General features: G+C 47.8%; 1 protein-coding gene across 1 annotated transcript in view; it reads right to left on the bottom strand.

Moving 5' to 3' along the window:
- Nucleotides 1–26,473, bottom strand: part of BICRA (BRD4 interacting chromatin remodeling complex associated protein) — a 50,412-nt gene that overhangs the window by 9,463 nt on the left and 14,476 nt on the right. Inside the window, exons 2-9 of the mRNA XM_058859793.1 lie at nucleotides 22,540–22,585; nucleotides 21,042–21,084; nucleotides 20,221–20,286; nucleotides 15,808–17,502; nucleotides 8,122–8,586; nucleotides 4,432–4,579; nucleotides 2,619–2,764; nucleotides 892–963 (exon numbers count right to left, since the gene is read on the bottom strand). Of these exons, the coding sequence (XP_058715776.1) occupies nucleotides 892–963; nucleotides 2,619–2,764; nucleotides 4,432–4,579; nucleotides 8,122–8,586; nucleotides 15,808–17,502; nucleotides 20,221–20,286; nucleotides 21,042–21,084; nucleotides 22,540–22,580 (2,676 nt within the window). The 5' untranslated portion in view covers nucleotides 22,581–22,585. The remainder of the gene's footprint in view (nucleotides 1–891; nucleotides 964–2,618; nucleotides 2,765–4,431; nucleotides 4,580–8,121; nucleotides 8,587–15,807; nucleotides 17,503–20,220; nucleotides 20,287–21,041; nucleotides 21,085–22,539; nucleotides 22,586–26,473) is intronic.

The raw sequence follows: 26,473 nt of genomic DNA, 5'->3' as shown, positions 1-26,473 counted from the left end.
GGAATTCCCGGGATTTGGGGGGAAATTCCCAGGATTTGGGGGGAAATTCCCGGGATTTGGGGGGGAATTCCCGGGATTTGGGGAGGATTCCCGGGATTTGGGGGGGATTCCCAGGATTTGGGGGGGAATTCCCGGGATTTGGGGGGGAATTTCCAGGATTTTGGGGGAATTTCTGAGATTTTGGGGGGGAATTCCTGGGACTGGGGCAAATTCCTGGGATTTGGGGGGGAATTCCCGAGATTGGGGCAGATTTCTGGGATTTTGAGGTGGATTCCTGAGATTGAGGGGGAATTCCCAGGATTTTGGGGGGAATTCCCGGGATTTTGGGGGGAATTCCCAGGATTGGGGAGAATTCCTGGGATTTGGGGAGGGAATTCCCAAGATTTGGAGGCAGATTTCCGAGATTTTGGGGGTGGCTTCCCTGGATTTTGGGGGGAAGTTTTGGGATTGGAGCAGATTCCTGGGATTTTGGGGGGGAATTCCCAGGATTTGGGGGTGAATTCTCAGAATTGGGGGGAATTCCTGGGATGGGGGCAGATTCCCGGGATTTGGGGGGGAATTCCCAGGATTTTGGGGGAATTTCTGAGATTTTGGAGGCGAATTCCCAGGATTTGGGGGGGAATTCCCAGAATTGGGGGGAATTCCCAGGATTTAGGGGCAGATTCCCGGGAGTGGGGGGAATTCCCGGGATTTTGGGGAGAATTCCCGGGATTTGGGGGGGAATTCCCGGGATTTGGGGGGAATTCCCGGGATTTTGGGGAGAATTCCCAGGATTTTGAGGTGGATTCCCGGGATTTGGGGGGGAATTCCCGGGATTTTGGGGGGAATTCCTGGGATTTGGGGGGGAATTCCCGGGATTTTGGGGGGAATTCCCGGGATTTTGGGACTCACCAGGGGCGGGGCCTGGGGGCCCTTCCCTCCCCCCGAGGGTTGGGGGGGGCCTTTGATCCCGCCCGGCTTCGCCTGCGGAAAAACGGGAAAAAAACCTGGAAAAACCTGGAAAAACCTGGAAAAACTGGGAAAACCTGGGAAAAACTGGAAAATCCTGGGAAAAACTGGGAAAAACTGCAAAAACCTGGAAAAACCTGGAAAAACCTGGAAAAACCTGGAAAAACTGGGAAAACCTGGGAAAAACTGGAAAATCCTGGGAAAAACCTGGAAAAACCTGGGAAAAACTGGAAAAAACCTGGAAAAAACCTGGAAAATCCCAGGAAATTCCCAGGGCTGGGAAAGGAGGGAGGAATCCCAAAGGAGAAAATCCGGGGAAAAAGCTGGAAAATGGAGCGGAAAACCGGGAAAGAAAAACGGGAAAATTGGGGAAATAAATGGGAAAATTGGGAAAAAAAAGCAGGAAAATTGGGAAAAAAACGGGAAAAGTGGAAAAAAAGCAGGAGAAGTGGGAAAAGAAATGGGAAAATTGGGAAAAAAGTGGGAAAATCTGGAAAAAAGCGGGAAAATTGGGAAAAATCAGCAAAAATTGAGAAAAATCAGGGAAAATGGGGAAAAATCGAGAAAAGTCGGGAAAAATCAGGAAAAATGGGGAAAATCGGGAAAAATTGGGAAAATTGGGAAAAATCAGGGAAAATCGGGAAAAATCAGGAAAAATCAGGGAAAATTAGGGAAAAATTGGGAAAAATCAGGGAAAGCGGGGAAAAATCGGGGAAAATTAGGAAAAATCAGGAAAAATTGGGAAAAATTGGGGAAAGTCGGGAAAAATCGGGGAAAATCAGGAAAAATCAGAGAAAATTGGGAAAAATTGGGAAAAGTAGGGAAAAGGCGGGAAAAGTCGGGAAAAATCGGGAAAAATCGGGAAAAATTGGGAAAAATCAGGAAAAATTGGGAAAAATCCGGAAAAGGCGGGAAAAGTCGGGAAAAATCAGGAAAAATTGGGAAAAACCGGGAAAAATTGGGAAAAAACAGGAAAAATCGGGAAAAATTGGGAAAAATAAGGAAAAATTGGGAAAAATTGGGAAAAATCGGGAGAAGTTGGGAAAAATTGGGGAAAATCGTGGAAAAGTTGGGAAAAAATCGAGAAAAATCAGAGAAGATGAGAAAAAATTGGAAAAAATCGGGAAAAATCGGGAAAAGTGGGGAAAAATCGGGAAAAATTTGGAAAAATCAGGAAAATTTGGGAAAAATCAGGGAAAATCAAGAAAAATGGGGAAAAATGGGGAAAATGGGGAAAAATCAGGAAAAAATGGGGAAAAATGGGGAAAATGGAGAAAAATCAGGGAAAATGGGGAAAAATCGGGAAAATAGGGAAAAATCGGGAAAAAATGGGGAAAAATGGGGAAAAATCAGGAAAAATTGGGGAAAAATGGGGAAAAAATCAGGAAAAAACAGGAAAAATGGGGAAAATCGGGAAAAATCGGGAAAAGTCCGGAAAAAACCGGGAAAAATCGGAAAAAATCAGAGAAAATTGGGAAAAATTAGGAAAAACTGGGAAAAGTCGGGAAAAAAACAGGAAAAATTAGGGAAAATTGGGAAAAATTGGGAAAAATTGGGAAAAGTCAGGAAAAAACCAGGAAAACTCGGGAAAAATTGGGAAAAATCGAGGAAAATTGGGAAAAATCGGGAAAAGGCGGGAAAAATTGGGAAAAATCGGGAATGGCGCTCACCTGTGCGGGCTGCGGGGGGGGGAGGGGAGCCCCCGGTTTCCCGGGAGCCGGAGCCGCTTTCCCGGCGGGAACGGATCCGGGAACGGCTCCGGGAACGGATCCGGGAACGGCCGGGAAGGGCTTGGAGTCGGCCGGGGCGGCGGCACCTGCGGGAGAAGAACGGGAAAAGTGGGAAAATGAATGGGAAAATGGGAAAATGGGGAAATGGGAGAGGGAAAATGGGAAAAGTGGGAAAATGAACGGGAAAATGGGAAATGGGAATGGGGAAATGAGGAAATGGGAGAGGGAAAATGGGGAAATGGGGAAATGGGAAAATGGGAAATGGGAAAATGGGAAAAGGGAAAATGGGAAATTGGGAGAGTGGGAAAATGGGGAAATGGGAAAATGGGAAAATGGGAAAATGGGAAAATGGGAAAATGGGAAAAGGGAAAATGGGGAAATGGGAAAATGGGAAAATGGGAAAAGGGAAAATGGGGAAATGAGGAAATGGGAAAAGGGAAAATGGGGAAATGGGGAAATGGGAAAATGGGGAAATGGGATACGGGAATGGGATATGGGAAAATGGGAATGGGAGAAGGAATGGGAGAGGGAAAATGGGAAATGGGAAAATGGGGAAATGAGGAAATGGGAAAATGGGAATGGGAGCGGGAAAATGGGAAAATGGGAATGGGGACATGGGAATGGGAGAGGGAAAACGGGAATGGGATACGGGAATTGGAGACGGAAAATGGGAATGGCAGCGGGAATGGGACACAGGAAAACGGGAACGGGACACAGGAAAGGGAGCAGGAAAATGGGAATGGCAGCGGGAAAACGGGAATGGGATTGGGATATGGGAATGGGAAAGGGAGTGGGATACTGGGGGTACCGGGATGTTGGGATACCGGGATAGCGCAGGGCTGGGGGACCGGGATATCGGGATAGCGGGATGTCGGGATATCGGGATGTTGGGATATCGGGATATCGGGATATTGGGATGTTGGGATGTTGGGATATCGGGATATTGGATATCAGGATGTTGGGATGTTGGGATATCGGGATGTTGGGATATCGGGATGTTGGGATATCGGGATGTTGGGATATCGGGATGTTGGGATATCGGGATGTTGGGGTATCGGGATATCGGGATATTGGGATTTCAGGATTTTGGGATGTCGGGATATTGGGATGTCGGGATATTGGGATATCGGGATTTGGGGATATCGGGATTTGGGGATTTCAGGATTTTGGGATATCGGAACGTTGGGATATCGGGATATCGGGATATCGGGATTTCAGTATATTGGGATATCGGGATTTCAGGATGTTGGGATATCGGGATGTTGGGATATCAGGATATCGGGATATTGGGATGTTGGGATGACGGGATTTGGGGATTTGGGGATTTCAGGATATCGGGATTTGGGGATTTCAGGATATCGGGATGTGGGGATTTCGGGATTTCGGGGTTTTGGGATATCGGGATTTGGGGATTTCAGGATATCGGGATGTGGGGATTTTGGGATTTGGGGATTTGGGGATTTTGGGAATTTGGGGATTTCAGGATATCGGGATATCGGGATTTGAGGATTTCAGGATATCGGGATGTGGGGATTTGGGGATTTTGGGATATCGGGATTTGGGGATTTCAGGATATCGGGATATCGGGATGTCGGGATATCGGGATTTGGGGATTTCAGGATATCGGGATATCGGGATTTCAGGATATCGGGATTTGGGGATTTCAGGATATCGGGATTTGGGGATTTCAGGATATCGGGATTTGGGGATTTCAGGATATCGGGATTTGGGGATTTGGGGATTCCAGACCCACCTGAGGCGGCGCTGCCGCCGGCGCCGGCTCCGAGGGCGGGGCCGGGCGTTCCCGGAGCCGCCGGAACCAGGACGGGAGCGGCCGGAGCCGGGAACGGGGCCGGGCTGGACGAGGGCGGCTTGGGCTGCAGGAGCAGCCCCTGGGGCACCTGGAAAATCCCAAAATTCATCAGGAACAGCCCCAAAATCCCAAAATTCCATCAGGAACAGCCCCAAAACCCGAAAATCCATCAGGAACTGCCCCAAAATCCCAAAATTCCATCAGGAACAGCCCCAAAATCCCAAAATTCCATCAGGAACCGCCCCAAAAACCCGAAAATCCATCAGGAATGGCCCCAAAATCCCAAAATTCCATCAGGAACGGCCCCAAAAACCCGAAAATTTCATCAGGGATGACCCCAAATTCCATCAGGAATGGCCCCAAAAATTCATCAGGAACTGCCCCAAAATCCCAAATTTCATCAGGAGCTGCCCCAAGAATCCCAAATTTCATCAGAAACCGCCCCAAAATCCCAAAATCCATCATGAATCACCCTAAAAATCCCAAAATTCATCAGGAACCGCCACAAAAATCCCAAATTTCCATCAGGAATCGCCCCAAAATTCATCAGGAACTGCCCCAAAATCCCATCAGAAACTGCCACAAAAACCCCAAATTTCATCAGGAACTGCCCCAAAATTCATCAGGAACGGCCCCAAAATCCCAAATTTCATCAGGAACCACCCCGAAATCCCAAAATTCATCAGGAACTGCCACAAAAATCCCAAATTTCATCAGGAACAGCCCCAAAATCCCAAATTCCATCAGGAACTGCCACAAAATCCCAAATTTCATCAGGAATGATCCCAAAAATCCCAAATTCCATCAGGAACAGCCCCAAAATCCCAAAATTCATCAGGAACTGCCACAAAATCCCAAAATCCATCAGGAACTGCCACAAAAATCCCAAAATTTCATCAGGAATGACTCCAAAATCCGTCAGGAACCGCCCCAAAATCCCAAAATTCCATCAGGAACGGCCCCAAAAACCCCAAAATCTGTCAGGAACGGCTCCAAAAATCCCAAATTTCATCAAGAACCACCCCAAAAATCCCAAATCCTGTCAGGAATGGTCCCAAAAATCCTAAAATCCGCCAGGAACGGCCCCAAAATCCCAAATTCCATCAGGAATGGCCCCAAAAATCCCAAATTCCATCCAGAATGGCCCCAAAAATCCCAAATCCAGCGGATCCAAGGGCTGATTTCCCCCCAGATCCCAAATCCAGCGGGATCCGGAATTCCCAAAATTCCCAAATCCAGCGGGATCCGGAGCCGGAATTCCCAAAATTCCCAAATCCAGCGGGAGCCGGAATTCCCAAAATTCCCAAATCCAGCGGGATCTGGAGCCAGAATTCCCAAAATTCCCAAATCCAGCGGGATCCGGAGCCGGAATTCCCAAAATTCCCAAATCCAGCGGGAGCCGGAATTCCCAAAATTCCCAAATCCAGCGGGATCTGGAGCCGGAATTCCCAAAATTCCCAAATCCAGTGGGATCCGGAGCCAGAATTCCCGAGATCCCAAATCCAGCGGGATCCGGAATTCCCAAAATTCCCAAATCCAGCGGGATCCGGAGCCGGAATTCCCAAATCCAGCAGGATCCCAAATTCCTGAGATCCCAAATCCAGTGGGATCCCAAATTCCCAAAATTCCCAAATCCAGCGGGATCTGGGCTCAGGCCGGGCCTCGGGAATGGAATTTTCCCGATTTTCCAGGGGTTTCCTCGGGATTCAGGAGCGGCGGAATTCCGGCTGAAAGCCCCAGAATTCCTGGGAGAGGGCTGCGGGATCTGCGGGAATTCCCACCGGGATTTATCCATCAAATTTCCCCATGAATTCCCACCGGGATTCATCCATCCAATCCTGGAATTCCTGGGAATTCCTGCCGGGATTTATCCATCCAAATTCCCGGGAATTCCCACCGGGATTCATCCATCCAATCCCAGATTTCCTGGGAATTCCTGCCAGGACTTATCCATCCAAATTCCTGGGAATTCCCACCAGGATTTATCCATTCAAATTCCTGGGAATTCCCACCGGGATTTATCCATCCAATCTGAGATTTCCCGGGAATTCCCGCCGGGATTTATCCATCCAAATTCCTGGGAATTCTCACCGGGATTCATCCATCCAATCCGAGATTTCCTGGGAATTCCCACTGGGATTTATCCATCCAATTTCCTGGGAATTCCCGCCGGGATTTATCCATCCAATTTCCCGGAAATTCCCACTGGGATTTATCCATCAGAATTCCCGGGAATTCCCGCCGGGATTTATCCATCCAAATTCCCTGGAATTCCCACTGGGATTTATCCATCCAATCCTGGAATTCCTAGGAATTCCCACAGGGATTTATCCATCAGAATTCCCGGGAATTCCCACCAAGATTTATCCATCCAAATTCCTGGGATTTTTTCTGGGAATTCCCAGGATTATTTTTCATCATTCCCATGATTTTTCCTGTGAATTCCCAGGATTTTTCCTGTGAATTCCCAGGATTTTTTTTCCATCATTCCCGGGATTTTTCCTGTCAATTCCCGGGATATTTTTTTTTTTCCATCATTCCCAGGATTTACCTGCTGGAATCTCTCCAGGCCAGGTTTTTGGGGGAATTCCCAGAATTTTTTTTCATCATTCCCGGGATTTTTCCTGTGAATTCCCAGGATTTTTTTTTCATCATTCCCACGATTCTTTTTCATCATTCCCGGGATTTTTTCTGGGAATTCCCAAGACCTTTTCTGGGAATTCCCGGGATTTTTTTGTGAATTCCCGGGATTTTTTTGGGGAATTCCCGGGATTTTTCTGGGAACTTCTGGGATTTTTTTTCATCATTCCCGGGATTTTTTCTGGGAATTCCCAGGATTTTTTTTCATCATTCCTCGGATTTTTTTTCATCATTCCCTGGACTTTTTCTGTGAATTCCCAGGATTTTTTCTGTGAATTCCCAGGACTTTTTCTGGGAATTCCCGGGATTTTTCTGTGAATTCCCGGGATTTTTTTTTCACCATTCCCAGGATTTTTTCTCATCATTCCCGGGATTTTTCCTGTGAATTCCCAGGATTTTTTTTCACCATTCCCAGGATTTTTATCTCATCATTCCCAGGATTTTTCCTGTGAATTCCCGGGATTTTTTTTCATCATTCCCGGGATTTTTCCTGTGAATTCCCAGGATTTTTTTTTTCATCATTCCCGGGATTTTTCCTGTGAATTCCCAGGATTTTTTTTTTCATCATTCCCGGGATTTTTCCTGTGAATTCCCAGGATTTTTTTTTTCATCATTCCCGGGATTTTTCTGTGAATTCCCAGGATTTTTCTGGGAACTCCCGGTATTTTTTTTCATCATTCCCGGTATTTTTTCTGTGAATTCCCGGTATTTTTTCTGTGAATTCCCGGTATTTTTCCTGTGAATTCCCGGGATTTTTTTTTCATCATTTCCAGGATTTTTTTCATCATTCCCGGGATTTTTCCTGTGAATTCCCAGGATTTTTTTTTCACTATTCCCAGGATTTTTCCTGTAAATTCCCGGGATTTTTTTTGTGAATTCCCGGGATTTTTTTTCACCATTCCCAGGATTTTTTTTTTCATCATTCCCGGGATTTTTCCTGTGAATTCCCGGGCTATTTTTTTTTTTCCTCCACCATTCCCGGGATTTTACCTGCTGGAATCTCTCCGCTCCCGCCTTCTGCGTGGCGGCGGGGCCGGGCAGGGGCTGGAAAGGCGCCGGGATCAGCGGGAAACTCCGGGAATGTTCCGGAGGCAGCAGCCCCGGAGCCGCCGCCGCCGCCGCCTTCATCCCCGGCAGCGGGAACTGGGAATGTTGGGATTGGGAATGAGGGGACTGGGAATGCTCGGGGGGCTCCGGGAAAGGAGCCGGGGGGACCCCGAAGAGCCCCGGGGGCGGCTCCGGGCGCGGCGGCTCCGAAGGCGGCCGGGGTTGGGATGGAGGCCGGGAATGAGGCCGGGAGGGAGGACGGGAGAGCGGCTGAGGCTGCGAGGGAGGACGAGGAGGGAGCTGGGAATGTTGGGATGGGATCTGGGAAAGCTGGGATGGGATCGGAGGGATTTGGGGTGAAGGGAGAGGAGCCGGGGGGTCCCCCGGGGACGTTCCCGGGATTTTCGGCTGCAAGGAAAAGAAGGAAAAAGCTCCGGTTAGTGCAGGGCGGGAAAAAAAAAAAGCAGCGGATTCCCGGGAAAAATATTCCCAAACCTGGAGGAGAAGGGGAAATTCCCGGGAATCCGCGGCGGGAAAAGCAGCAGGAAAAGCCCAATTCCCCAAATTCTGCCCCAATTCCCAAGGGGAATCCGAGATTTTTATCGGGAAAATCCGGCCGGGAAAAAAAAATATCCCGGGAAAAAAAAACAAAACCTCGGAGCGGAATTCCGCCCCAAATCCACGCTCCGAGGGGTTTTGGGAAGGAGGGAAAAGCGGGAAAAGGATGGAAAATCCATCTGGGAATGGCCCAGGAGAGGAATATCCCGGGAAAATTCATCCCGAGGATTCCTGACCCGAGGATTCCTGACCCCATCCCGCTTTTTAATGAGGTTTTTTGGGAATTCCAACCCTGGAATATCCCGGGAAAACTCATCCCGAGGATTCCCGACCCCATCCCGCTTTTTAATGAGGTTTTTTGGGAATTCCAGCTGTGGAATATCCTGGGAAAACTCATCCCGAGGATTCCTGACCCCATCCCGCTTTTTAATGAGGTTTTTTGGGAATTCCAGCCCTGGAATATCCTGGGAAAACTCATTGAGGTTTTTTGGGAATTCCAGCTGGGGAATATCCCGGGAAAACTCATCCCAAGGATTCCTGACCCCATCCCGCACTTTTTAATGAGGTTTTTTGGGAATTCCAGCTGTGGAATATCCTGGGAAAACTCATCGAGGTTTTTTTGGGAATTCCAGCTGTGGAATATCCCGGGAAAACTCATCCCGAGGATTCCTGACCCCATCCCGCTTTTTAATGAGGTTTTTTTGGGAATTCCAGCCATGGAATATCCCGGGAAAACTCATCCCGAGGATTCCTGACTCATCCCACACTTTTTAATGAGGTTTTTTGGGAATTCCAGCTGTGGAATATCCCTGGAAAACTCATCCCAAGGATTCCCGACCCCATCCCGCTTTTTAATGAGGTTTTTTGGGAATTCCAGCTGGGAAATATCCTGGGAAAACTCATCGAGGTTTTTTTGGGAATTCCAGCTGTGGAATATCCCGGGAAAACTCATCCCGAGGATTCCCGACCCCATCCCGCTTTTTAATGAGGTTTTTTGGGAATTCCAGCTGTGGAATATCCCGGGAAAACTCATCCTGAGGATTCCTGACTCATCCAAAACTTTTTAATGAGGTTTTTTGGGAATTCCAGCCGGGGAATATCCCGGGAAAACTCATCCCGAGGATTCCCGACCCCATCCCGCTTTTTAATGAGGTTTTTTGGGAATTCCAGCCGGGGAATATCCTGGGAAAACTCATCGAGGTTTTTTTGGGAATTCCAACCGGGGAATATCCCGGGAAAACTCATCCCGAGGATTCCTGACCCCATCCCGCTTTTTAATGAGGTTTTTTGGGAATTCCAGCCATGGAATATCCTGGGAAAACTCATCCCGAGGATTCCTGACCCCATCCCACTTTTTAATGGGGTTTTTTGGGAATTCCATCCATGGAATATCCTGGGAAAACTCATCCCGAGGATTCCTGACCCCATCCCGCTTTTTAATGAGGTTTTTTGGGAATTCCAGCTGGGGAATATCCCAGGAAAACTCATCCCGAGGATTCCTGACCCCATCCCGCTTTTTAATGAGGTTTTTTTGGGAATTCCAGCCATGGAATATCCCGGGAAAACTCATCCCGAGGATTCCTGACCCCATCCCGCTTTTTAATGAGGTTTTTTGGGAATTCCAGCCATGGAATATCCTGGGAAAACTCATCCCGAGGATTCCTGACCCCATCCCACTTTTTAATGGGGTTTTTTGGGAATTCCATCCATGGAATATCCTGGGAAAACTCATCCCGAGGATTCCTGACTCATCCCACACTTTTTAATGAGGTTTTTTTGGGAATTCCAGCTGGGGAATATCCCAGGAAAACTCATCCCGAGGATTCCTGACCCCATCCCGCTTTTTAATGAGGTTTTTTGGGAATTCCAGCCGGGGAATATCCCGGGAAAACTCATCCCGAGGATTCCTGACCCCATCCCGCTTTTTAATGAGGTTTTTTGGGAATTCCAGCTGGGGAATATCCTGGGAAAACTCATTGAGGTTTTTTTGGGAATTCCAGCCGGGGAATATCCCGGGAAAACTCATCCCGAGGATTCCTGACCCCATCCCGCTTTTTAATGAGGTTTTTTGGGAATTCCAGCATTGGAATATCCCAGGAAAACTCATCCCGAGGATTCCTGACTCATCCCACACTTTTTAATGAGGTTTTTTTGGGAATTCCAGCTGTGGAATATCCCGGGAAAACTCATCGAGGTTTTTTTGGGAATTCCAGCCATGGAATATCCCGGGAAAACTCATCCCGAGGATTCCTGACCCCATCCCACACTTTTTAATGAGGTTTTTTGGGAATTCCAGCCATGGAATATCCCGGGAAAACTCATCCCGAGGATTCCTGACCCCATCCCACACTTTTTAATGAGGTTTTTTGGGAATTCCAGATGTGGAATATCCCGGGAAAACTCATCCCGAGGATTCCTGACTCATCCCACACTTTTTAATGAGGTTTTTTGGGAATTCCAGCTGGGAAATATCCTGGGAAAATTCATCCCGAGGATTCCTGACCCCATCCCACACTTTTTAATGAGGTTTTTTGGGAATTCCAGCCATGGAATATCCCGGGAAAACTCATCCCGAGGATTCCTGATCCCATCCCGCTTTTTAATGAGGTTTTTTGGGAATTCCAGCCATGGAATATCCTGGGAAAACTCATCGAGGTTTTTTGGGAATTCCAGCTGTGGAATATCCCGGGAAAACTCATCCCGAGGATTCCTGACCCCATCCCGCTTTTTAATGAGGTTTTTTGGGAATTCCAGCCCTGGAATATCCTGGGAAAACTCATCCCGAGGATTCCTGACTCATCCCACACTTTTTAATGAGGTTTTTTGGGAATTCCAGCCGGGGAATATCCCAGGAAAATCCAAAGGGATCCCGGGAAAATCTGACTCCAGGGATTCCCAAAGGCCGGGGGAGATCCCAGGGTCTCGTTCCCGAAGGATTTCGGGAAGGAAAAACCACAGGAGGATCCGACCCAGGAATTCCCAGAGCGGCTCCCAGCCGGAATTTCCTGGAATTGTGGCTGGAATTGTCTGGAATTCTCTGGAATTCTGGCTGGAATTGTCTGGAATTGTCTGGAATTCTGGCTGGAATTGCCTGGGATTATCTGGAATTCTGGCTGGAATTGTCTGGAATTCCATCTGGAATTTTCTGGAATTCCAGCTGGAATTGTCTGGAATTGCCTGGAATTCTGGCTGGAATTGTCTGGAATTCCGGCTGGAATGGTCTGGAATTATCTGGAATTGTAGCTGGAATTCTGGCTGGAATTGTCTGGAATTGTCTGAAATTAGCGGGAATTCTCTGGAATTGTCTGGAATTATCCGGAATTCCGGCTGGAATTGGCTGGAATTCTGGCTGGAATTCCCTGGAATTCTGCCAGGAATTGTCTGGAATTCTCTGGAATTGCCTGGAATTCTGGCTGGAGTTCTCTGGAATTCTGGCTGGAATTCCCTGGAATTCTGCCTGGAATTGTCTGGAATTCTGCCAGGAATTGTCTGGAATTGCCTGGAATTCTCTGGAATTTCCTGGAATTCTGCCAGGAATTCTCTGGAATTCCGGCTGGAATTCTGCCAGGAATTCTCTGGAATTCTGTCTGGAATTCTGCCAGGAATTGTCTGGAATCATCTGGAATTGTCTGGAATTCCGGCTGGAATTGCCTGGAATTCTCTGGAATTGTGGCTGGAATGGTCTGGAATTCCGGCTGGAATTATCTAGAATTCCCTGGAATTCCCTGGAATTCTCTGGAATTTCCTGGAATTCTGGCTGGAGTTCCCTGGAATTCTCTGGAATTCCGCCTGGCTCCACCCCGGGAACCTCCATTAAATCCCATTTTCCCTTTTTTTTTCCCCCTCCCAAATCCCCATTCCCGCTTTTTTCCCCTCCCCATTCCTGGGATTCTCCCGGATGGATCCGACCTTCCCTTCCCCCCATTCCCGAATTCCCGGGAAGGGCCCTGGGGAGGATTTGGGGCGAATTCCGGGGATTTTGGGGCGCGGGGAGCGGCAGCGGTCGGGGTTAGTGAGCGCCAAGCGAGCGGAGCGGGGCGGCAACGGGAATTTGGGGCTGGAAAAATCCCGGGAAGGAATTCCGGGAAATCCCGGCCTTCGGGTCCCTCGGGGCGGATCCGGCGGGAAAAGCGGATCCAGGGGGGATCTGCTCCCGGATTTCCACTCCTGGATCCCGGATTTCTGCCCCTGGATCCCGGATTTCCACTCCTGGATCCCAGATTTCCACTCCTGGATCCCAGATTTCCACTCCTGGATCCCAGATTTCCGCTCCTGGATCCCGGATTTCCCTCACTGGATCCCAGTTTTCCATGCCCAGATCCCGGATTTCTGCCCCCGGATCCCAGATTTCCACTCCTGGATCCCGGATTTCGGCCCCCAGATCCCAGATTTCCACTCCTGGATCCCCATTTCCTTCCCCTGGATCCTGGTTTTCCGTGCCCAGATCCCGGATTTCCACTCCTGGATCCCGGATTTCTGCCCCCGGATCCCGGATTTCCGTGCCCAGATCCCGGATTTCCCTTGCTGGCTCCCGGATTTCTGCCCTCAGATCCTGGATTTCCCTTGCTGGATCCCCATTTCCTTCCCCTGGATCCTGGATTTCCGTGCCCAGATCCCAGATTTCCACTCCTGGATCCCAGATTTCCCTCACTGGATCCCAGTTTTCTGCCCCTGGATCCTGGATTTCCCTTGCTGGATCCTAGTTTTCTGTGCCTGGATCCCGGATTTCCGTGCCCAGATCCCGGATTTCCCTCACTGGATCCCGGATTTCTGCTCCCAGATCCTGGATTTCCCTCACTGGATCCCCATTTCCTTCCCCTGGATCCTGGATTTCCGTGCCCAGATCCCAGATTTCCACTCCTGGATCCCGGATTTCCGCTCCTGGATCCTGGACTTCCCTTGCTGGATCCCAGTTTTCTGTGCCCGGATCCCGGATTTCCGCCCCCAGATCCTGGATTTCCCTTGCTGGATCCCCATTTTCTTCCCCTGGATCCCGGTTTTCCATGCCTGGATCCCGGATTTCCGCTCCTGGATCCCGGATTTCCCTCACTGGATCCCAGTTTTCTGCCCCTGGATCCCAGTTTTCTCTGCCTGGATCCCAGTTTTCCATGCCTGGATCCCAGATTTCCGTGCCCAGATCCTGGATTTCCACTCCTGGATCCCGGATTTCTGCTCCTGGATCCCAGATTTCTGCTGCTGGATCCCGATTTTCCATGCCCAGATCCCGGATTTCCACTCCTGGATCCCAGATTTCCCTCACTGGATCCCGGTTTTCTGCCCCCAGATCCCGGATTTCCGCTCCTGGATCCCAGTTTTCTGCCCCTGGATCCCGGATTTCTGCCCCCAGATCCCGGATTTTCACTCCTGGATCCCATTTTTCTGCTGCTGGATCCCGGTTTTCCGTGCCCAGATCCTGGATTTCTGCTCCTGGATCCCAGATTTCCCTCACTGGATCCCAGTTTTCTGCCCTGGATCCCGGTTTTCTCTGCCCAGATCCCGGATTTCTGCCCCCAGATCCCGGATTTCCATGCCTGGATCCCGGATTTCCGTGCCCAGATCCCGGATTTCCCTTGCTGGATCCTGGTTTTCCATGCCCAGATCCCTGATTTCCGCTCCTGGATCCCAGGTTTCTGCCCCTGGATTCCGGTTTTCCATGCCCGGATGCCGGATTTCCCTTGCCGAATCCCAGTTTTCTGTGCCCGGATCCCAGATTTCCCTCGCTGGATCCCAGTTTTCTGCTCCCAGATCCCGGATTTCCCTTGCTGGATCCCCATTTAATGCCCCTGGATCCCGGTTTTCCGTGCCTGGATCCCGGTTTTCCATGCCCAGATCCCGGATTTCCCTTGCTGGATCCCTGTTTCCTGCCCCTGGATCCCGGTTTTCCGTGCTCGGATCCCAGTTTTCTATGCCCGGATCGCGGATTTCCCTTGCTGGATCCCGGTTTTCTGCCCCCAGATCCCGGTTTTCTGTGCCCAGATCCCAGATTTCCACTCCTGGATCCCAGTTTTCTGTCCCTGGATCCCAGTTTTCCGTGCCTGGATCCCGGATTTCTGCCCCCAGATCCCGGATCTCCACTCCTGGATCCCAGATTTCTGCTCCTGGATCCCGGTTTTCTGCCCCCGGATCCCGGTTTTCCATGCCTGGATCCCGGATTTCCATGCCCAGATCCCGGATTTCCCTCGCTGGATCCCCAAATCCCAGGAACCCCCGAATCCCAGAAATCCCAGGAACCCCCAAATCCCAGGAACCCCCAAATCTGGGAATCCCGGGAACCCCCGAATCCCAGAAATCCCAGGAATCCCCAAATCCCAGGAACCCCCAAATCCCGGGAATCCCCGAATCCCAGGAATCCTTGAATCCTGTGACGTCCTCAAATCCCGGGAATCCCCAAATCCCAGGAATCCTGGGAACCCCTGAATCCCTGAATGCCAGGAATCCTGGGAACCCCCGAATCCCAGGAATCCCCAAATCCCAGGAATCCCCAAATCCCAGAAATCCCAGGAACCCCCAAATCCCAGGAACCCCCGAATCCCAGGAATCCCCAAATCCCAGGAATCCTGGGAACCCCCGAATCCCAGGAATCCCCAAATCCCAGGAATCCTGGGAACCCCCGAATCCCAGGAACCCCTGAATCCCAGGAATCCCCAAATCCCAGGAATCCTGGGAACCCCCGAATCCCAGGAATCCCCAAATCCCAGGAACCCCCAAATCCTGGGAATCCTGGGAACCCCTGAATCCTGGAAATCTCCAAATCCTGTGAATCTCAGGAACCCCCAAATCCCAGAAATCCCAGGAATCCCCAAATCTCAGGAACCCCCAAATCTCAGGAACCCCCAAATCCCAGAAATCCCAGGAACCCCCGAATCCTGGGAACCCCCAAATCCCAGGAACCCCCAAATCCCCAAATCCTGGGAATCCCCAAATCCTGGGAACCCCCAAATCCCAGAAATCCCAGGAACCCCCAAATCCCAGAAATCCCAGGAACCCCCAAATCCCAGGAACCCCCAAATCCCAGGAACCCCCAAATCCCGTGAACCCCCGAACCCCTCCTCTCTCTGCGCCGTCTCTCACCTGCTGCAGGAACATGGGCACTCCCTCCTGCCCCAGCGCCGCCGCCGCCGCCGCCGCCGTTCCCAGCAGGATTTTCTCCGGACTCCCGCTCCCGGGGCTGCTCCCGGCCGCCACCTGCGGCGTCCCCGGCGCCGCTCCCGGCTCGGGGCTGCCGGCGCCTCCCGGCGCGGCCTCGGCGGCGTTCAGCACCGCCACGGGACTGGCCAGCGTCACCCCTTGGATCACCGTGGGCGCCGGCGCCGCCGCCGAACCGGGGCTGGGCAAGGTCCCGGCCAGCGACACCGGCATCTGGAACAAGGCCGGGCCCGGCGCCACCTGCCCCGGCTGCAGCTGGATGGGCGCCGCCGACAGGATGTGAGCGGTGCCCGGCGCTCCCGGCGACGCCAGCACCGGGCCCAGGTTGAGCTGACCGGCCAGGTTTTGGTTGAGGAGCTGCGCCGGCAAGGCGGGGTTGGCCAAAAGTTGAGCGCCGGCGCTTTGGCCGGCGATGATGTGAGCCTGACCCGCTCCCGGCAGCAGCTGGCCGCCGACGCCCGCCGGCAGCGCCGACAGCGGCTGCGGCAGCGGCACGGCCGAGGCTCCGGCCAGCTGGCTGGGCAGCAGGAATTGGTTCTGGCCCTGGAAGGGCTGCGCCGGGATGACGATGGAACCGCCCTGGTTCAGCACGTGCACGCTCATGGATTTGCCGAGCGCCGGCGGCTGCGGCGGCGGCGGCTTGAAGACGTTTTGGGGGAATCCTTGGAGAACCACGTTGGGCGCCGCTTTGCCGGCCATGAAGGTGAGGTTCTGCTGGGGTTTGGCCGGCGTTTCGCCGGGCAGGGCGCCGAAAGGTTTTGGCGTGATCTGGTAGAGCTTCTGCTGCAGCACGCCGGCCGGTTTGGGCTGGATGGGCGTCGGCGTGCGGTGAATGATCACGTTGGGCGCCGGCACCAAGGAACCGCCCAAACCCGACGCCACCGCCAGCGGCTGCGCCGACGCCGCCGAAACTCCGCCGAACACCGAACCGCCGTTCAGCGCCGCGCCCGCCGCCGCCGCCGCCGCCGCCGCGGGGAGGCTCTTCTGGATCACCAACCCCGCTCCCGACGCCGCGCCCGCCTCGGGCTGGGCGATGTAACCGCCCACGGCCGCCACCGGCGCCGGTTTGGCCAGCAGCTGCGGCGCCGCCGGTTGGTTGATGGCCATCACCTGCTGCCCAACCACCTGGATGGGTCCCAAACCCAAAGCTCCGCCGGGGCTCCCGTTGGGCAGCCCGGGGAGGTTGGGCAGAGGTTGGATGGTGACGTTCCCCAGCCCCACCTGCTGCAGGAAGGGTTGGACGCTGATGGCTTTGTTGACCACGTCCGGCGGTTGCACCAACGCCTGCGGCGCCAGCACGGCCGGCGGTTGCAGCCCCAGCAGGTCGGCGGCGCCGCCGGAGAAGATTTGCGGCGCGCCCTCGGCGGCCTGGACCACCGGCTGGAGGGCCGGGAGCTGGAAGGAGCCCAGGTCCAGCTCGGCTTCGGCCTCCAGGGTCTGCTCGGTGATGTTGGCCTCCTGCAGGCTCTGCTGGAGGATGTCGCACGGCTGCTCGGCGCCCGCGCCGGCGCCGCCGGGGGAGCCCAGGATGTCATCCTCCAGGAAATCCAGGTCCACGCTGGCCGGGGGCTGGCTGGGCTCCGAGCTCAGGGGGTTCCCCGCGCTCTCCTGGCCGTGGAGCTGCGGGAAAAGGGGAGAGGGGATGGAGGTGGGTTGGGGGGAGGAGGGAGTCGGGGTGGGGAACCAAGGGGGACGTGATGGGATGTGGTGGGACACAATGGGACGTGGTGGGACATGACGGGACGTGATGGGACATGGTGGGACATGGTGGAACACAACAGAACCCAACAGGACCCAATGGAACCCAGTAGAACACAACAGGACCCAGCAGGACCTGGCAGGACCCAACGGAGGCCAACAGAACCCAGCAGGACAGGGTGGGACATGATGGGACGTGGTGGGACATGATGGGACACAACGGGACCCAGCAGGACCTGGCAGGACCCAATGGAACCCAACGGGACACGATGGGACATAATGGGACATGATGGGACCCAACAGGACCCAACAGGACCTGACGGGACCCAATGGAACCCAATGGGACACAATGGAACCCAACAGGACCCAACAGGACCTGGCAGGACCCAACAGGACCTGACGGGACCCAATGGAACCCAATGGGACACAATGGAACCCAACAGGACCCAACAGGACCTGGCAGGACCCAATAGAACCCAGTGGAACACGATGGGACCCAACAGGACCCAACAGGACCTGGCAGGACCCAGCAGGACCTGGCAGGACCCAATGGAACCCAGCAGGACACGATGGGACCCAACAGGACCCAACAGGACCTGGAAAGACCCGGCAGTACCCAACGGAACCCAATGGGACACGATGGGACCCAACAGGACCTGACAGGACCCAATGGAACCCAGCAGAACACGATGGGACCCAACAGGACCCAACAGGACCTGGCAGGACCCAATGGAACCCAATGGGACACGGTGGGACCGAACAGGACCTGACGGGACCCAACGGAACCCAATGGGACACAATGGGACCCAGCAGGACCTGGCAGGACCTGGCAGGACCCAATGGAACCCAATGGGACACGATGGGACCCAACAGGACCTGGTAGGACCCAACAGGACCTGGTAGGACCCAATAGAACCCAGCGGAACACGATGGGACCCAACAGGACCCAACAGGACCCAACAGAACGTGGCAGGACCTGGCAGGACCCAACAGGACCCAACAGAACCCAATGGGACACAATGGGACCCAACAGGACCCAACAGGACCTGGCAGGACCTGATGGGACCCAATAGAACCCAGTGGAACACAATGGGACCCAACAGGACCCAACAGGACCTGGCAGGACCCAATAGAACCCAGCGGGACACGATGGGACACAACAGGACCCAACAGGACCTGGCAGGACCCAATGGAACCCAATGGGACACGATGGGACCCAACAGGACCTGGTAGGACCCAATAGAACCCAGCAGGACACGATGGGACCCAACAGGACCCAACAGGACCTGGCAGGACCCAACAGGACCCAACGGAACCCAATGGGACACGATGGGACCCAACAGGACCTGACAGGACCCAGCAGGACCTGGCAGGACCCAACGGAACGCAACGGGACATGATGGGACATGATGGGACATGATGGGATATGATGGGACACAATAGAACCCAACAGGACCTGACGGGACCCAATAGAACCCAGTGGGACATGATGGGACCCAACAGGACCTGGCAGGACCCAACAGGACCCAACGGAACCCAATGGGACACGATGGGACCCAACAGGACCCAACAGGACCTGGCAGCACCTGGCAGGACCCAACGGAACCCAATGGGACACGATGGGACCCAACAGGACCTGGTAGGACCCAATGGAACCCAGCAGAACACGATGGGACCCAACAGGACCCAACAGGACACAACAGGACCCAGTGGAACACAATGGGACCCAGCAGGACCTGGCAGGACCCAACAGCACCCAATGGAACCTGGCAGGACCCAACAGGACCCAACAGCACCCAATGGAACCTGGCAGGACCCAACAGGACCCAACAGCACCCAATGGAACCTGGCAGGACCCAACAGCACCCAATGGAACCTGGCAGGACCCAACAGGAACCAACAGCACCCAATGGAACCTGACAGGACCCAACAGGACCCAACAGGACCCAACAGCACCCAATGGAACCTGGCAGGACCCAACAGGACACAACAGCACCCAATGGAACCTGGCAGGACCCAACAGCACCCAATGGAACCTGGCAGGACCCAACAGGACCCAACAGGACCTGACAGGACCCAACAGGACACAACAGGACCCAATGGAACCTGGCAGGACCCAACAGCACCCAATGGAACCTGGCAGGACCCAACAGGACCCAACAGGACCTGACAGGACCCAACAGGACACAACAGCACCCAATGGAACCTGGCAGGACCCAACGGAACCCAACGGGACACAACGGAACCCAACAGGACCCAACAGGACACAACAGGACCCAACAGCACCCAATGGAACCTGACAGGACCCAACAGGACCCAACAGGACACAACAGGACACAACAGGACCCAATGGAACCTGGCAGGACCCAACAGGACCCAATGGGACACAACGGAACCTGGCAGGACCCAACAGAACCCAACAGGACCCAATGGAACCTGGCAGGACCCAACAGGACCCAACAGGACATGATGGAACCTGGCAGGACCCTACAGGACCCAACAGGACCTGGCAGGACCCAACAGGACATGATGGAACCTGGCAGGACCCTACAGGACCCAACAGGACATGGTGGGACATGATGGAATTGCAGTGGGAAAGGTGAAAAATCCCGGGAATTTGGGGAATTTGGGAATTCTTACCCCGGCACCTTCGAAGAAGGCGCTGGTGGCGTCTCCGGAGTTGTCCAGGAGATCATCGCTGTCGATCTGGAATGGAAAACATCGGATTTATTGGGAATTCTGGGATGGAAAAATGGGAAAATGGGGGGAATTCATGGGAATTGGATAAAAAAAAATGGGGATTAAAAAAAAAAAAAATCAGGAGGAAAAATAAAGGCAGAAAAAATAAAAGGAGGAAAAAAATGGGAGTTAAAAAAATGGGAAATAAAAAAATGGGAATAAAAAAAATGAGGAGGGAAAATAAAGGGAGAAAAAAAATGGGAATAAAAAATGGGAATTAAAAAAAAATGGGAATAAAAAAAATGAGGAGGGAAAATAAAGAGAGGGAAAAAAAAGGGGAATAAAAAAGTGGGAATTAAAAAAAATGGGAATAAAAAAATGGGAATAAAAAAAATGGGAATTAAAAAAAATGAGGAGGAAAAACAAAGGGAGGGAAAAAAAATGGGAATGAAAAAAAATGGGAATTAAAAAATGGGAATTAAAAAAAAATGGGAATAAAAAAAAATGAGGAGGAAAAATAAAGGGAGGAAAAAAAAAGATTTTTATGGAAAAAAAAGGGATTTTTATGTGAAAAAATGGGATTTTTACGAAATAAATGGGATTTTTATGGAAAAAATGGGATTTTTATGGAAAAAAATGGGGATTTTCATGAAAAAAATTGGGATTTTTATGGAAAAAAATGGGGATTTTTATGGAAAAAATGGTATTTTTATGGAAAAAAATGGGGATTTTTCTGGAATAAATGGGATTTTTATGGAAAACTGGGATTTGGGAGTTCTCACCTTCTCGGATCCATGCAAGAAATCGTTCAGGGCCTGCGGATCGCTGGGAAAAGAGACGGGAAAAGAGGATTAGGGAGAGAATTCCAACTTTTCCAGGATAATTCCCATTTTTGGGGGGGTTTTTCCACCACAATTCCCAATTTTTCCAGGGTTTTCATCACAATTCCCGATATTTTGGGGTTTTTCCATCACAATTCCCAATTTTTCGGGGGTTTTTCCATCCCCATGAAAATTCCCATTTTTTGGGTTTTTTTCCCTCCATTTTTTGCGTCTTTCCTGTTTTTCCAGGGTTTTTCCACCCCAATTCCCAATTTTTCCAGGGTTTTTTCACAATTTCAAATTTTTGAGGTTTTTTTCCATCACAATTCCGAATTTTTTGGGGGTTTTCCCACCGCAATTCCCATTTTTTGGGGTTTTCCCACCACAATTCCCACTTTTCCAGGGTTTTTCCACCACAATTCCCAAATTTTCTTGGATTTTTCCATCGCAATTCCCGTTTTTTGGAGATTTTTTTCACAATTCCCACTTTTCCAGGGTTTTCCCACCACAATTCCCAATTTTTCCAGTTTTTTTTCTGCAATTTGGGTTTTCCCACTGCAATTCTCACTTTTTTCCATGTTTTCCCACCACAATTCCCATTTTTTGGGGTTTTCCCACCACAATTCCCATTTTTTGGGGTTTTCCCACCACAATTCCCAATTTTTGGGGTTTTTCCATCACAATTCCCAATTTTTTGTTTTTTTTTTCACAATTCCCAATTTTTTGGGTTTCTTTTCACAATTCCCAATTTTTGGGGAGTTTTTCCATCACGATTCCCAATTCCTCGTTTTTTTTTCCCCAATTCCCTCTTTTTTTGGGGTTTCTTTTCCCAATTCCCAATTTTTTGGGGGTTTTCCCATCACAATTCCCAATTTTTCTGAGTTTTCCCACCACAATTCCCAATTTTTGGAGTTCTCCCACCACAATTCCCGCTTTTTTGGGGAGTTTTTCCATCACAATTCCCAATTTTTCCACATTTTTTTCACAATTCCCGCTTTTTTGGCGGTTTTCCCACCACAATTCCCATTTTTTGGGGTTTTTCCATCACAATTCCCAATTTTTTTGGCTTTTCCACTGCAATTCCCGCTTTTTTGGGGTTTTTTTGACCACAATTCCCAATTTTTGGGAGTTTTTCCACCACAATTCCCAATTTTTGGGGTTTTTCCCACCACAATTCCCAATTTCCCTTTTTTTTTCCCCAATTCCCTCTTTTTTTGGGGTTCCTTTTCCCAATTCCCAATTTTTCCGTGTTTTTCCCACCACAATTCCCAATTTTTTTTGGTTTTTTTCCACAATTCCCAATTTCCCTTTTTTTTCCCCAATTCCCTCTTTTTTCGGGGTTTCTTTTCCCAATCCCAAATTTTCTGGGTTTTTTTTCCCCTCCATTTTTTGCGTCTTTCCCTCTTTCCCATCCCTTTCCCGGCGGGAATTCCGGGAATTCCGGGAATTCCGGACTCACCAGATGACGTCTAACAGGCACCGCCCATCTTCATCATCCATGACAACTGCAAGGAGACAACAGCGTCACTTTTCCATGGAAAATTCCGGAAAAAACCGACGGATTCCGGAACGTTCCGGGAGCTTTTTCCCGGATTTTTTAAGGGATTGGGGAAAATTGGGGAAAAATCGGGAAAAATCGGGAAGGAATCCCAAAAATCCGGGGATTTCTGGAGGGGAAAATGGGGATTTGGGAGTGGAGTCCTGGGGGTTCTGTTTATGCTGGGGAGCTTAATTAATGGGGTTAATTGGGGGGATTAATTAATGGGTTTAATGGGATTAATTAATGGGTTTAATTGGATGGATTAATTAATGGGATTAATGGAATTAATTAATAGGTTTAAGGGAATTAATTAACGGATTTAAGGAAATTAATTAATGTATTTAAGAGAATTAATTAGTTGGCTTAATGGAATTAATTAATAAATTTAATGGAATTAATTAATAAATTTAATTGAATTAATGGGTTTAATGGAATTAATGAATAAATTTAATGGAATTAATTCATGGGTTTAATGGAATTAATTCATGGGTTTAATGGAATTATTAATGGGTTTAACAAAATTAATTCATGGATTTAATGGAATTAATTAATGGGTTTAAGGGAATTAATGGATTTAAGGAAATGAATTAATGGGTTTAATGGAATTAATGGGTTTAATGGAATTATTAATGGATTTAAGGGAATTAATGGATTTAAGGAAATTAATTCATGGATTTAAGGGAATTAATTAATGGGTTTAATGGAATTAATTCATGGGTTTAATGGAATTAATTCATGGGTTTAATGGAATTATTAATAAATTTAATGGAACTAATTAATAAATCTAATGGAATTAATGAATAAATTTAATGGAATTAAAATTCCGGAAAAAACCACGGATTCCGGAACGTTCCGGGAGCTTTTTCCCGGATTTTTTAAGGGATTGGGAAAATTGGGGAAAAATCGGGAAGGAATCCCAAAAATCCGGGGATTTCTGGAGGGGAAAATGGGGATTTGGGAATGGAGTCCTGGGGGTTCTGTTTATGCTGGGGAGCTTAATTAATGGGGTTAATTGGGGGGATTAATTAATGGGTTTAATGGGATTAATTAATGGGTTTAATTGGATGGATTAATTATTGGGATTAATGGAATTAATTAATGGGTTTAAGGGAATTAATTAACGGATTTAAGGAAATTAATTAATGGATTTAAGAGAATTAATTAGTTGGCTTAATGGAATTAATTAATAAATTTAATGGAATTAATTAATAAATTTAATTGAATTAATGGGTTTAATGGAATTAATGAATAAATTTAATGGAATTAATTCATGGGTTTAATGGAATTAATTCATGGGTTTAATGGAATTATTAATGGGTTTAACAAAATTAATTCATGGATTTAATGGAATTAATTAATGGGTTTAAGGGAATTAATGGATTTAAGGAAATGAATTAATGGGTTTAATGGAATTAATGGGTTTAATGGAATTATTAATGGATTTAAGAGAATTAATGGATTTAAGGAAATTAATTCATGGATTTAATGGAATTAACTCATGGATTTAAGGGAATTAATTTATGGATTTAAAGGAATTAATTAATGGGTATAATGGAATTAGTTAATGGATTTAATGGAATTAATTCATGGATTTAATGGAATTAATTAATGGGTTTAATGGAATTAATTCATGGGTTTAATGGAATTAGTTAATGGATTTAATGGAATTAATTAATGGATTTAACAGAATTAATGGATTTAAGGGAATTAATTAATGGATTTAAGGGAATTAATTAATAAATTTAATGGAATTAATTCATGGGTTTAATGGAATCAGTTAATGGATTTAATGGAATTAATTCATGGGTTTAATGGAATTATTAATAAATTTAATGGAACTAATTAATAAATTTAATGGAATTAATGAATAAATTTAATGGAATTAAAATTCCGGAAAAAACCGCGGATCCCGGAACGTTCCGGGAGCTTTTTCCCGGATTTTTTAAGGGATTGGGAAAATTGGGGAAAATTGGGAAGGAATCCCAAAAATCCGGGGATTTCTGGAGGGGAAAATGGGGATTTGGGAATGGATTTATTAATAAATTTAAGGGAATTAATTAATGGATTTAAGGGAATTAATTCATAAATTTAATGGGATTAATTAATGGATTTAAGGGAATTAATTCATAGATTTAATGGAATTATTAATGAATTTAATGGAATTAATTAATGCATTTCATGGAATTAATTAATGGGTTTAAGGGAATTAATTAGTGGATTTAATGGAATTAACTCATGGATTTAAGGGAATTAATTTATGGATTTAAAGGAATTAATTAATGGGTATAATGGAATTACTAATGAATTTAATGGAACTAATTAATGGATTTAATGGAATTAATTAATAAACTTAATGGAATTAATTCATGGGTTTAATGGAATTAGTTAATGGATTTAATGGAATTAATTAATGGATTTAACAGAATTAATGGATTTAAGGGAATTAATTAATGGATTTAATGGAATTAATTCATGGGTTTAATGGAATTATTAATAAATTTAATGGAACTAATTAATAAATTTAATGGAATTAATGAATAAATTTAATGGAATTAAAATTCCGGAAAAAACCGCGGATCCCGGAACGTTCCGGGAGCTTTTTCCCGGATTTTTTAAGGGATTGGGGAAAATTGGGAAGGAATCCCAAAAATCCGGGGATTTCTGGGGATTTGGGAATGGATTCCTGGGTGTTTGGTTTATTCCTGGGGGTTAATTAATGGGGTTAATTGGGTGGATTAATTAATAAATTTAATGGAATTAATTAATAAATTTAATGGGATTAGTTAATGGGTTTAATGGAATTAATTAATGAATTTAATGGGATTAATTCATGGATTTAATGGAATTAATTAATGAATTTAAGCGAATGAATTAATGGACTTAATGGAATTAATTAATAAATTTAATGGAATTAATAAATTTAATGGAATAAATTAATAGATTTAATGGGATTAATTCATGGATTTAATGGAATTAATTAATGGGCTTAATGGAATTAATTAATGAATTTTATGGAATTAATTCATGGGTTTAATGGAATTAATTAATAGATTTAAGGGAATTAATTAATGGATTTAATGGAATTAATTAATGCATTTAATGGAATTCATTAATGGGTTTAAGGGAATTAATTAGTGGATTTAATGGAATTAACTCATGGATTTAAGGGAATTAATTTATGGATTTAAGGGAATTAATTAATGGGTATAATGGAATTACTAATGAATTTAATGGAACTAATTAATGGATTTAAGGGAATTAATTAATAAATTTAATGGAATTAATTCATGGGTTTAATAGAATTAGTTAATGGATTTAATGGCATTAATTAATGGATTTAACAGAATTAATGGATTTAAGGGAATTAATGGATTTAAGGGAATTAATTAATGGATTTAAGGGAATTAATTAATAAATTTAATGGAATTAATTCATGGGTTTAATGGAATCAGTTAATGGATTTAATGGAATTAATTCATGGGTTTAATGGAATTATTAATAAATTTAATGGAACTAATTAATAAATCTAATGGAATTAATGAATAAATTTAATGGAATTAAAATTCCGGAAAAAACCGCGGATCCCGGAACGTTCCGGGAGCTTTTTCCCGGATTTTTTAAGGGATTGGGGAAAATTGGGAAGGAATCCCAAAAATCCGGGGATTTCTGGGGATTTGGGAATGGATTCCTGGGTGTTTGGTTTATTCCTGGGGGTTAATTAATGGGGTTAATTGGGTGGATTAATTAATAAATTTAATGGAATTAATTAATAAATTTAATGGGATTAGTTAATGGGTTTAATGGAATTAATTAATGAATTTAATGGGATTAATTCATGGATTTAATGGAATTA

The sequence above is a fragment of the Poecile atricapillus genome, chromosome 31, assembly GCF_030490865.1.
Source record: "Poecile atricapillus isolate bPoeAtr1 chromosome 31, bPoeAtr1.hap1, whole genome shotgun sequence".
In the NCBI taxonomy this organism is placed as follows: Eukaryota; Metazoa; Chordata; class Aves; order Passeriformes; family Paridae; genus Poecile; species Poecile atricapillus.
This window is presented reverse-complemented; position numbering and strand designations above follow the sequence as displayed.